Source organism: Solanum tuberosum, unplaced genomic scaffold, assembly GCF_000226075.1.
Source record: "Solanum tuberosum cultivar DM 1-3 516 R44 unplaced genomic scaffold, SolTub_3.0 scf00358, whole genome shotgun sequence".
NCBI classification, from domain to species: Eukaryota; Viridiplantae; Streptophyta; class Magnoliopsida; order Solanales; family Solanaceae; genus Solanum; species Solanum tuberosum.
In genome coordinates this window covers 203,041-216,804 of record NW_006239288.1, presented here as the reverse complement: position 1 = coordinate 216,804, position 13,764 = coordinate 203,041, and the positions used below count along the sequence as shown (strand labels likewise).

At 31.5% G+C, this 13,764-nt stretch overlaps 1 protein-coding gene across 1 annotated transcript; it reads right to left on the bottom strand.

The window, feature by feature from the left end:
* Positions 1–927: 927 nt before the first annotated feature.
* On the bottom strand, positions 928–7,417 carry LOC102583916 (uncharacterized). The gene is made up of 11 exons (XM_006361569.2): positions 7,203–7,417; positions 5,850–6,365; positions 5,227–5,325; positions 4,036–4,136; positions 3,879–3,950; positions 3,515–3,605; positions 3,096–3,176; positions 2,294–2,356; positions 2,089–2,211; positions 1,621–1,659; positions 928–1,526 (listed from the first exon to the last, which is right to left on the bottom strand). The coding sequence occupies exons 2-11, from the start codon at positions 6,231–6,233 to the stop codon at positions 1,398–1,400; spliced, it is 1,182 nt and encodes a 393-aa protein (XP_006361631.1). The 5' UTR covers positions 6,234–6,365; positions 7,203–7,417; the 3' UTR covers positions 928–1,397.
* Positions 7,418–13,764: the final 6,347 nt, after the last annotated feature.

Below are 13,764 nucleotides of genomic sequence, written 5' to 3'. Positions count from 1 at the left end.
TCTTTTACTTAAAATTTAATAACTAATCAAACTATATCATATAATTAAGGCGGAGGAAATACTCATTAGTTTTCTACCTCCATAAAAGGAAAAAACTTTACAATCTTTTAGGAAATTCAACTTGTTCGTTTTTCCAATCATAAAAGAATAGTTTTCTATCATACTAATTCTTGCACCTTCATAATAATAATGATGTTTTCCTTTTCGTTTTAATTTATGTGGTATCAAGAGTCAAATCCTGAAGTATTGACCATAAATTCAAACATAGAATCTTTAAGGTTTCTAAAATGAAATTTTCATATTGAAAACCGAGTAAAGAGTATTATTATTAACAACTCAAATATTTAAAAGACATGAAAAAATCATGATCAAAGAAAACTCATATAACTTTTGAAATCCGAACGAAGCCACCTAAATGGGCTCCTATGATTGTACAGTTTAACCTATTTATAACAATGTCATTTGTCCGAATATGTTTAGACTATTATAGCAAAATATTCTTGTAAGAAATATAATATAACATAATTTGAAAAGTCAGCTCCAAAAGAACTTAATCGCTATAATGAAATATTATCAGAGGATATACAGAGAAATATGAAAATGAAATGAGAAAATTTAAGAAATAGGCATAAAAGGCTATAACCAAATGAAATCATAGGTCAAGTGTAGATGTGGAACTTTAAAGCCAAATGAAGAAATATATAATCGTCCCCACCTTAGTGAGTTTCGCGAAACATAGTCGATCTCAAACCCAGATAAAGAACGAGGGTTACAATAGGTTGACAATATAGCGAGAATCTTGATGAATATTTCATACTAATCACCCGATTCTACTGAAATGGATAGCAAGAATATAGTCGACTCCAACTGACTTGGGATTTTGACGATTTGGAAAAGAAATGCAATGATAAATATAAGAACTTTATAGGATTCTGAAATTTCTATTTGATTCAAAAATTAACCAAAAAAACAAAATTTGACAGTTTCTTTAAACAGGGGCCATATTTGCAACTTCTACACAAAGGTCAACAATACAGTGCTGCAGTTAAATAAGTCCCCAAAAATTTTCTTAATGCCAATACTAAGATAAATATAACAAAAATAGCCCAAAACTGAAAAAAAAGAAACTAAACATGAAATCACCTACCCCCAAAGGAAGCACGACGACTCGAGGCAATTGATTCAACATTCCTCGGCTCTTAATACAGTCGCCATAACTATGTCTGCCAGTAGCCCTAGCGCTCAAAAAATAAGCCTGGTTTTGGGGGCAGCACTCAAACTCGATCCTTCTGTGAAGAGGGGGGCGCTTTACAACACTGGAAGATACACAAGAAATGAGGATGAAGGGGGGTCGGATTGAATCGACCAAAGAATCGGTGTGGGTGTTATCTACCCACTTAAATCGATGTATAATTGGGGTAAAGCTGCAACAAGCTATCTAGAGCTTCAGGTAAGAATTTTCTTGCAAACAAGTAACATGGTCGTTGATTTCCGTTCCATAGACAAGGATTAATTTGAACTTCCTTCTGCAATATGGAAATAACACAGTGCTTTCAGATAAAGTTAGGCTTACTAGTGAGAAAATGCAAGGAAATTGTCGAAGTGAGTTATTATTCATACCCTAGCATCGCTTGTGACATGCACATTCTCTGAAATAGACTGCAGAAACAGTGAGGAGAAGGCATTAAATCATGTCATGGTTTCAATATGCCATAGAATACCGTGATTTAACTTTATTTATTTCTGCAAAAGAAGTAACTACTGCAAATAACGGAGCTAATACGAGCTCTAGAGTGATTAAGATTCTGCTCAATGACCAATGTGCATACGTAATACTGATGAAAGAAAAATCAAGTAAAACTTGAAGAGGGGGCAACAGATGTATATAAACATTACATGGAAAAAACCAAAACCGCTTTAATCTCACGCTGATGATAGAAACTAGAAAGAGAGGAGAATGGTTGGAAAGAAGACGAGAAGCAATAAGTAGTACAAAGTATAAAGTCAAGGGAACTAGCCTTAAATGATTTTTTAAAAAAGGGTGGCTGGGGGTCAGTTAGGGGTAGGAGTGAGAAGAGGAAGCCTTACTGTTATGTTTTTCATAAGCTCATATGTAATATCTTTGCGCACGTATGATTTTGGGTGCCATTTCCCTTCAGACCAATCAACATGTGTCACTGACCAATTCGAAATTCCAGTTGGATCAAGCATCTGAAATTTAGAAAACACAAGAAAACAGTTAGTTTGAAAATGATTAAAACTTGAAAACAAGCTGGTGAAGAAAACTACTCACGTAGAAAAAGGTTGGTATATAGTGCTCATCAGAATAGCAATTCCGATTACCCTCCATGTTTGGCTGTCGCATTAGAAACAGATGCGCCATGATTAATGAAATCAACCAAATTCACAGCTAGACAAACAAATAAAAGGGGCAAGAAGAAAAGAGAGCGGGTAATGGAATATAAGCATGTTTCGTTGTGCCTATAGCAATCCCATGAAATCAACATTATTGTAGTTTCCAAATAGTGATACAAATAGAGTTTGAGAGAAAGAAAAAGAAACTAGCTTCAGTGGAAATAACATAAGAATATTATTTGAAAAAGCAAAGTAGCTTTAAGCTCACCTTAACACAGAGGAATAATGCTAGAGAACAAAAGTTTTTATGCTTCAAATCAAATGCTAAAGGCAGATGCTTCAGATCCGATAAGCCACTTAGGTATGAGCATCTTAATATTCTAATATTAAAAGGGGCAGCCCTGACAATTCATGGGATATTGTACTTAAAGCTCCCATAAACTCGGGCACATTTTCCTAGGATAGGTTCAAAATACTGGCATGCTTCAGTACCACATGCATCTATTCTGTTCTATTCAGGTCAAGTCTCACATTCAATAATTCCAGTAATTTTAATGCAAATTATTTCTTCCAAACACTGAACAGTGTGGGAAGACACAGCTGAACAATGTAGTTAAAACATCAATGCATAGAGAAATTCAACATCTTATACATCGACGGATGAAATAAATAACAATCAAAAGAAAGCTAATAGCATAATCACATCATCATCAGCCAAAGTATGATCAAGTAAAACCAACCCTGCAGTAGTCCTTGAATTTTCTGTAGTAGAGACTATCAGCCATAACTGCAAGGGCGTGCTGTCGTTTCATTGTGAACCACTGTAAAAATTCAGAATTTAACCTATCAGAACAAGAAAACTGCAGAGGTGCAAAATGATATATCAGGCCGTTATATAAGAAGTGGCACACAGCTACCCCCAATAATTGGCCATTCTAAGAGGAGGTTCTACCTATAGAATACTACAATTAACCAACTCATTGAACACTTTTTTTAGAGTGACCTCATTGAACACTTACGGATAACAAAAGCAAACTATCCAGCATTTTTTTAACAAATTATTAATGAAAATCCCAAAGTTTTATCCTTCATAAAAAAGTGTGACCTCTGTATTACATGGACAAGTAAGAGCTAACAGCAAAAGTAGTGTAAAAGGTACCTGTGCACCCTTTCGAAAATGCTTCTTTTCAACTTCAGGTAACATATGTTCAGAATACCTTCCACTCCCATGAGGACCAGGATCCTCAAAGCTGAGAGAAGAAAGAAAAGAGCACTTCTTATTTATTGACGAAGAAAGACCATTTTTCACTTATATAACAAAAGGAGTCATACTGTTCAAATGGAACAATGAATAAACAAAATGAGTGGTAAATTACAATTTCAAGAAAGTTCAAATTTACTTTATGATGATGGAAACCCAAGTAAAATAATATTGTAAAGATGATTATAATAATAAACAATCATGGAGAACCAAAAAGTATGACGACTATTTCACAACACAAGCATCAGCAGAATTGTCTTACCAGTCTACAAAACTGATATTCGTATACATCAGGTAGTTGTAGACGTAGTCAAAATCACGCAGGGGTATACAACTGCAAGTTGATAAGCAAAATGATCAGAAATGATGTAATGGCATAAATGCAAAGCAAAAGGCAAGACAAATCGTCAAATGTCAACCTGTCAGAAAGCAATACAAAATGCTGATTGTCAGTCTCTTTCAGCGCATATGCTAAAAGACGTCTCTCTGCATCAACCATAGAAATCTTTCCCCACACTACCTGCAGTGCAGAACGGTGTACACCAAAACTCAGCCATACAGATGAAAATGATAAATACCTCTGACATTAAATGACTAAGATAGCTACAAATATGTTCTTATTTCCAAAAGTTATTATGTTAATATTCCCTTCATTTGCATCAACATAGCTAGTCAAACAGGTAAGACAAGGGTGCAGTACTTCATAACGATTCTTCAAAATTCACTGAACTTTAGCAAAAACTTAGCATACCCATACTGAATACATATACACATCCGTACTTGATATGTGACCATAAAAAATCCATGTAACACAAAATGATGGTTTAAATTTAAAAAAAAAAAGAAAATACAGTAATTATAAGCAGCACTAATTAGCATTACCAACAAACATGGCTGATTTGAGCTAATCAACTTAATCATCAAGGTCAATTCACACAACCCAAACACATGCCCCTAATAAAGGCAATAGTCAGAGTCATATTTACTAATTGGCCACTTGCAAAGAAAGGAGGAAGTGGACAACGTAGGCTACACAAGTTCTACATCCTATTTAAATTCATAAAGGATATATGTCTAATCCATTGCAAGCAATTAAAAAAAGCAAACATAGTATGATGAAGCTGATGACTAATAATGTCAAACAATGTTGCATATCAACTATATGCTGCTGCCTATTCTCAATCATTCTTCTCAGACTTTGTGTTAAACTGTTATTCATTAGATCACACAAACAACAGCCTGATTACACCACAAATAGCAAACAGCACAACCTTAGGAACTTTTTTATCGTTCAGCTTTTTGTTTCAGTTACTTGGAATTTGAGTGCAGGTGTCATCACAAACAAATAGCCACAGGTAGAACCATAGACGATGTCAAGCTCAAATATAACAGGGCCAAAAGAATCAGTTCAATTGCTTCAAAAGAACAAACTGTATTCATTCAGAAACAAATACATGGAAAAAATTGAAGCAACAAATTTGAGATACAGTATCACATTGGCGATAATGATTTGTGTATCAGAAACAATACATGGACCAACTTCAAGCAACAAATTTGAAATACAGCACCTCATTAGTGGAAATGGAAAGATAAGAAGCAGCATCACAAACCTTGTCACTACGGATTTCCCGATTGACGAAGTAACGGCTAAAATGTACAGGTTTGTCCTTGGATGCATGTACATAGACAGAAAATTTTCCTTCATGGCCCTGAAAAAAATAATAGTTTAATAAAACCAGTAATAGAGAAAGCAGAAATGCATAGACAGCTCCTGCTAGTTCTTTTATCAGTAAGTTCAATTTATTAGCAAAAAGGAGGCAAGCACTAAACTAGTGGACATAAAAAAATAGGAGCCCACCCTTTTACAAATCATGCTAGTTAAGGATCTATTGAATACCCAGAAAGCATTAGAGTTACACAAACTAGTAGTCACTGATTTAACCTGATAATCATCAGTCAACTACGTATGAAGACGGAACCTTTTTCTTTTGATACGCAAGTTGGAAGACGAAACCTTAAATTGAGATTGCAAAACATTAATCTATACTATATAGCACCCAGATCATGTATCCATATTTCATTGAGGACTCCCTTATATAATCTGTAAAGAGACAATTACAAGAATAATTTACTTACATCTATAATAGGGATGGCAGGAGTGAATCAAATTATTGCAGCAGACCAACATTTAAAGGAACAGACCGGAACTTCCACAAAAATAACAAAAACAAACCTGAAAAAATCTGTCCCAGAGTTTTTCAAATGGCAATGCACCAGGTATCAAGAACATAAATGCTATTTTGGGGTTCTCTGGTACAACTGGGGGTGTGTTCAGAATTTCATTAGTTACAACATGGGAGGCAAGCTCTTCATCTGTCAATTCTCTGGCAGGAGCAGGTGGAAGCCAATCAGAAAGCCCCTTGCAACCATTCAATGAGAATACATAACAAGCACCAGAACCTTGAGGGGGGTAAACGTAAGCACAAATTAGGAACAAGCTAACTAAAGAAACCAACACGATTATCCATGTCGGTTTCTTTAACTGAGCACGCTGGCGAGGTGCAGACAATATTTGCATCTCCTTCATGCCTAAACGCCACCCCTGAGATGTCTTCATCTAGAAATTACACATCAGCAACCAAACAACATCAAAAACTAGACCCCTTGACCAAATCTCTGCGAACAATAACCCAAGTGCACTGCCTTATCTTTGAGCAATGTTTGTGAATCGATGAGCACAAACACAAAGCTGTAAAAGGATGAAAAATTCAACAAATAAGTAGTAGTTAGAGTTGAATCAATATCTAGCTTCAAATGTTCTCATAAAGAACAATCCTTAATCATTTTTACGGAAATTTAACTCCTAATATATCATGTTGGATGCAGTACAAGGCTTCTGTATCTAAAGAAAACTAAGGATTTACTCACACCTCCCATACTAGATTCAGGTCCAGTTAACACTGCCAAAGAGCGAATAATGTACATACAACTTCTATCAAACACGAATCACATATACATAAGTTGCACAAAACTTAGAAAATCAACCTTCCACATCAAACACAGCAGCAATAAGAATTCCATTCAACTTAATTAAGCATTTCTTTAACTTAAGATCCACATCAACAGAATTACAGTAAAACTATCCAAACCATACAGAATTCCAGGGAGGAGAAAACACAGAAACATGAAAATCAACTAATTGTATACACAAACAATTGGTCTATGAGATCACATAAGAAACAACTAATTAAATACACAAACATAACAAATTATAGAGATTCCCCATGTTGCCCCAACCAACCTTAAATCAAAGTCAAACCCATATATCTGACCTTCAAATCTATACCCACTCCCTCCACACCCCATACCCCCAATTCATCAACTTCAAATCTCCATCACCATACAACACCATATCATACAAAAATGCATAATCCCCACAACCCCATCAAAGCAAATTAATCTGAAATCATTTCAAGAATCCCAAAATTTCCAATCAAAATTCAAACTTTGAAGAACCCCACATGATAGAATTACAAAAAAACACAACCCCACATAACAGAATCAAAGAAAATCAAGAACCTAATACCTGAATGATACAAAGAAAAAAGATGTTCTTTTTTCTTGTTTTTTCACTTGCTATCTATTGGTTCAAGAAGTTTCAAATCTTTACAAGGCCAAAAAGGATCTGTATTTCTTTGTTGTGCATGTATTATAAAATATATAATATATATATTTGGCTTGTGAGATCTAGGGCTAGCACAACAAAGCAAGTGGAACCAAACAGAAAAACAGCGAAGAGAGGGATGCTCACTCTATACATACAATACATATACAAATATACAATAATTATTATTAGTATAATTATAAATCAAAATTATGTTTTATTATTATAGGAAAAAGAAAGAAAAACATTACACTGTGTTGTTTTTTCCCTGTTTTTCTTGTGGGGTGATGGCTTTTTCGTTCTCCGATCATATTAATTTATTGATTTGATTTTAATTTAATTCAAAGTTTAAGAAAATAAAAAAAATAAAAAAATTGTGATTTTAAATGTTAGTGGGAATTTGGAATTATGAATGTATAAAATGTTTTTTTAATCTTATAGTCTGAAGTAAACGTTTGCCCATATGAAATTTTAAAAAATTAAATAGTTTTTGTTTTTAAAGTGAAAAAAATGATATTTGATAATTGAAATTATGGTTGGTCATTAGTATAAAATTGAATTGTTTTTTATTGTTTGTGAGTAATTTGGAGCGTTATTTTTCAAATTCAAAAAATTATTAAATTTAAATTGAATTTCTAAATTTTATGGTTAAATATTTTTTCAGAGTTGAGAAAAAAAATCATAATCAAACGTCTTTCCAAAAAAAATGAAATTAATTGACTAATGAAAAGTCTCTGTGTATGTGTATGGACTTTGACCGTTTAGTTTCATTCTAAGGTCCAAATACTAAGAATAATTCTTTCTTTTTTTTTCGTGAACTATTCAAGCCGGCAATTATTGAAGAATTCGTATTTTTTTATGACAAGTCACATATTTGACTGGCGGTTGAAAATAATTATACTTGTTAATTAAATATATATAAACTATTTATATTTAAAATATATATTTGATATATATTATGCATTAATATTTTAAAAAATTAACTATTAATTGATGAAATTATTTACATCAATTTCTCTTTTTTTTAATGAGTTATAGTTACATTTATCTTTATTTATTTTTGGTCACTTATTTTGTTAGTGATAGATCCAAAGTGGTAAGTGGGAATTTATAAAGAAATTGTTTAAATTTTAAATCCGCATCTAAACTTTTTATTTTTAAAAAAAATTATAAAAACTTTCATGTGTATTCGAGTACTCATTTTCAATCGCTTTCAATTAGGAAAATTACCTGAAAAGTTAATCCATATGAAAACATAAATATAGATTATTCGTCTAGCCAGCCCCAACTATTTGAAATTGATTGATTGACTATGTGTTAATTAATTTTTAAAAATGACATTTTACATGCAAACACAAGTTGCAAATTTTTATCTTTTTTTTTTAGAACAAGTTGCAAATTTTCAAAGCATATAAAAGACTTAACTAAATCAAAGCCTCCCTCTCCCTCCTAGCTCCTCCTGTTTGATTTTAAATTTTTAAAGTTATAATTATTGAAAATTGAAATTGTATTGAGATATGCTTTTTACAAATTTTTTAAATGATGTTTGTGAGTGGAAGTCTCAAAAATCCAAACATGAGTTAGATTTTGGAAATTTGAAAATATTTAAAAATACATTTTCAAATTAAATATCAGATATTCAAAATCTGATAAAAAATTATGATTAAATGAATATTTGAATATAAATTTTCTAAATCTACTCTCAAAATCTATGGTTGACGCTAGTTTACAATTTCCTCTCTTTTCTCCCCCTCTATCTCGTATAATTTGGAGAGAAAATAAGTGGACGTTAAGAATTGTAAAAAAAATATCACATTTATTTTCAAATTGAAAATAGTATTTGCAAAATAGAGTTCGTTAGGACATGAGTATAAATTTAAATTGTTTTTAACCTATGAATAAATAGGAGTGAAAATTAAAATAAATTTTATTTAATTTTTTTGAATTCTGTAAAATATAACAATTACGACTCTATATCCAACCATTTTCCAAAATAAAATTCCAAAGAAAAGGTTAAAATTATCTAGGGATAAGCGTCTGAAAAATACCCCAACTTTGGTCGGATTTGCTGTTGCGATACTAAACTTTCACGAGGACCTATTACCTCCCTAGACTATTTAATACCGTATTTTTTTACCCCCTGAACTATTTAATAGTGTATTTTAAAGGTATATATGTGCCCACGTGGACACATTACTATTTATAATTTTGCATTATTTTTTATGTCCACGTGGACAAATATATATGTTTAAAATACGGTATTAAATAGTCTAGGGAGGTAATAGGTCCTCATGAAAATTTAGTATCGCAACAGCAAATTTGACCAAAGTTGAGGTATTTTTCAGACCCTTGTCCCAATTATCTATGACCAATACGGACTAAAATTCAAATTCACTAACATTGTATAGGGAATGAACATTAAAGAACAAAAAAATATAAAATATACAATAATACTTGAAATGAACAAAAAAAAAGTTTATATACAAGTGTATTATTGCATACTCCATGTGAAAATATAATAACTAATACTCCTTGGACAAATGGCATCTATAGTGAAGTGGATTGCTTTATCTTTTTTATCTCAATGTTTTTATCCTTATCAAATAATTGTGCTTTAACACATGAGTGCTTTGTTGTTATTTAGTTGCTTACATCATATAATTGAAACTCTTACCATTCACAATTATTTAATCAGTATTTTTTCGATAATTAAATTTTTCTATCTATTATCTATCATCAAATTTGATTCATAAACACAAGGGTTGAGCTAGAAAATTAAACTATGAACTACATTTTCAATTCTATGTGGAGCTCTAAAACAAATTACAAGAGACCCCGGTGATTACTTATTGGAAAAATCGTCAGTTTATTTAATAATTGAATTTGTAAAAAAAGATTAAAGATAAGTGGGTTAAAATCGAATAAGTTCATTTTCTTTGGTTATAATGTCAAGATCGTAATTTCATACAAGTAAATAATCTTCTAAAAGAAAGTGAAAGGTGAGGTTTTAGGGCTTCTCTTATGAAAAATACTAAATGGGGAAGAACGAGATAATAATTTCAAGCTTATTGGGATTTTCTGATGCCTTTTTTGCAAAACCCCTTTTTTTAGGCTCAAAATTTATTTGTTGCTTCAATGTGAAATGACGACATGCTTGGGCAACAAAAGGTTATCTTATAGCACGTGCCTATATTCTGACGCCTCACTTGAAGTTAATAAGAGCAAGTAGGTGTGTGACTCAAGATTGATTATTAGATTTTGAGGGTCATTATCACTTCTTTCATTTGTAAGGTGATTTTTCGTTGGTGAGGCTTCTTTCGGATGTCCGATCATGTACCAGTACTATACAAGAAAATATTTGAGGCTCTCATAGACACGCCGGGGTAAATCTCTTTCATTCTCCTCGGGTCACTATAGATGCTCCTTCGTATTTAATTTCATTACATGACATGGTGTGGTTTGCTCCTTTCACTAGATTCAATTTTGTTTCATACAAATAGTCCCCCACTTTTTAAATACATGGTGCAATGTGTCTATGAAAAGGAAGATCATATGTGTTGATTTTTGTAAAACCTCGCAGATCTTACGCTAAGGATCCGAACCACTCATCATAAGCATAGATGCTTGGGTTGAGTGATGCCTTACTTGTTCATGTGTGTTACGATTCATTCCTAAGTGTCGGAAGTGTATCAGATGTGGTTTAGGGTCATAAGGGACCTCTAGCACTAACTCGAATTCAAGTCTTCCTACCTACTAAGTTTTTCGCATTAGTTCCTGCAAGGGTCAACTTCAAATAACCATATTTTTCTGCATATAAAGAATTAAGTGGTTCGTTACCTATCAAATTGAAGGTTTATGAGTCTTCTTTTCAATGCCACCAAGTTTGCATCAATCCAAGTTCAGAGTAAAATGATATAACCGTTTTATCAGAGATACTTCCAGTAGAGTTTTTAGAACCTGATTTTTACAAGTCTCATTTATGGGTCATAAATTGAAGTACGAATCGTAAATGGCGCTCGTAAAATCCAATATAAGAAACTGAATTTTTGGCTTTATTTTCACAGATCCAATTATGGATGGTAAATCCAACTACAGGCTATAATTTGACCTGGTGAATGAAGTCCTAGAAGTTGTTTTTATCTAATTTTCACGGGAACAATTCACAAACCGTAATTTTGGCTCATGGAATGAACTTCTGAGGCTCTGATTTTGTGCCTGAATTCCTCGGATGGAATCCACGAGCCGTAGATCAGACTATGGTCTGTAGATCTCCTCATGGAATGTTCCGACAAATTTTTAATTGGGATTATTTCAATCTTTTCTCATTCTTTTATAAGCCTAAACTAGAATATTTGAATACCTAATTGGGATTATGTCATAGTATTACCTCAGAATACTCTCATATTTTTCTCCTCAAGCATAGAGCAAGAATAAAAAAGAACAAACTTAGGATTTCAAGTTTCTCAATCAAGCTTTCTTCAAGAACTTTTGTCCTACCAAGTATGTAAGGTTATCATAGTAAGGAATTAAGCTCTTTCTCATGCCGTACATCTACGATTTCAACTAGAAAGCTCAATATATTCGTAATTTTCTCCAAATTCCTATTATTTATTTTTGATTTCATTATAGGGATTTCATTATTTCATATTATTAATGATCTGTAATTGTTGTTCATGTTTAATATATTACATGAACCCTTTTTAGCTTAAGAGTTATTTGAAAATCTTGACATATTATTTTCTATGCATTATTTTCATGAGTAAAGTGAATTTCAAGTCTTAAAGCATTATTTCAAAAAGAGTTCCAAAAAAGCATAAATTGTTTTAAGTGTATTATTTTCATAAAGAAAAACATAGTTAGCTTTAAAGAAAACATATTGTAGGTTAAAAAAAGTACAATCAATTTTTTTATAAAAGTATAGTCTTTTAAAGAAAATTCAATGCAGTTATAAAAAAAAAATTTGAATATTAATTCAACATTAAAATTATCAGTTTTTCCTTCCGTAAATAGAACATCATACCATTGGTGAGCATTATTATATTATTACCATGCCCTACATAGTAATAATTCATAAAATTCAAATATGCATTCAATGAGAATCCATAAATGTGTGTGGGGCTGGGGATTAATGTTGCCAAATCTGTTGAAGTTATTTTGAATAATCAGGTGCCAAAAATAATCTATCTATCTTAATTTTTTTGGTACAAATAAAAAGTAAAATCATATGTACAAGTAAAATTACGTAGACATCATCCTACTTAATTAGATTCTACTTATAAAAATTTATGCTATTGTGCTATTGTTATTTATAAGTGTGCTATTGTTATTGACTAAACTTCTAATCATTGAAAAAAAAACTTGACACGAACTAATATACACTACAAAAAAACCCTAAATTTCCAACAGATTTTGCTAACAACTTAATTTGGTTAGTAAATAACTGACAAATTACCAACATATTTCTAACTGAATTATATTTTAAAACTTAACAACGAAATTCTCACAGATTACCAACCAAAATCTTACTAACTAAGTATTTTAGTTGGTAAATACGGTGGGAAAAATTGCGCCAAATTTAGCAACATTTTATCAATGGATTACCAACTGAAATATTACTAACGCACACCTTTTGTTGGTAATATTACCAATGAAGTATATATCGGTTGGTAAATATGACAAAAAATTGTTTATATAATTTATTAACAGATTACCAATGAATTACTAACCAAACATTTACCCACGGCAAGATTGTGTTGCTAAATTTACCAACCAAATATAAATGTGTTGGTAAATTAGTAACGAAATGTAATTTGTTGGTAAACTTGCAACCAATATCCAATTAGTTGGAAATTTTGCCGACGAATAAAGATTGTAGTTAGTAAATTACTAACATCATTAAAATAGTTGGTAATATACCAACCGATCATTAATCCATTGGTAAAATTTACCAACATATTAATTATTAGTTGGTAATATTACATATGAATGTTTAGTTGAATAGTAACTATTACCAACAGTGATAAAATTTATTGGTAAATTATTAATTACTAACTTATATTTGAATAGTTGGTAAATTTATCAATTGAAGTTAAACTTTTTGGTAAATCAGCGTCTAGTGTTGAGGCTTTCATATTTAGTTTGTGTCATTAGGCGTTTTAACTTTTAAATTTTAGCCAAAACTTGACTTTGGTCGATATTTTTGGTAAACGTGCTCAAATTAATTTTTTTGATATAATGATATGTGTTATATTGAGATTAATTTAACTTGTTATCATAGATTTTGCATTGTTTCATTCAAATATGATTTATAAAATTGATATTAGTATTTTTGGATTTATATTCGTGCTCTTAGATTTTTAAATGCAATAAATTAATAAATATTTTACTATTGGATAATCATTCAGTTAATAATATTTTGAACATATTGTCAATCAATTACTAACCTAACATTGAACTTGAATGATATATTACCAACAAACTAACA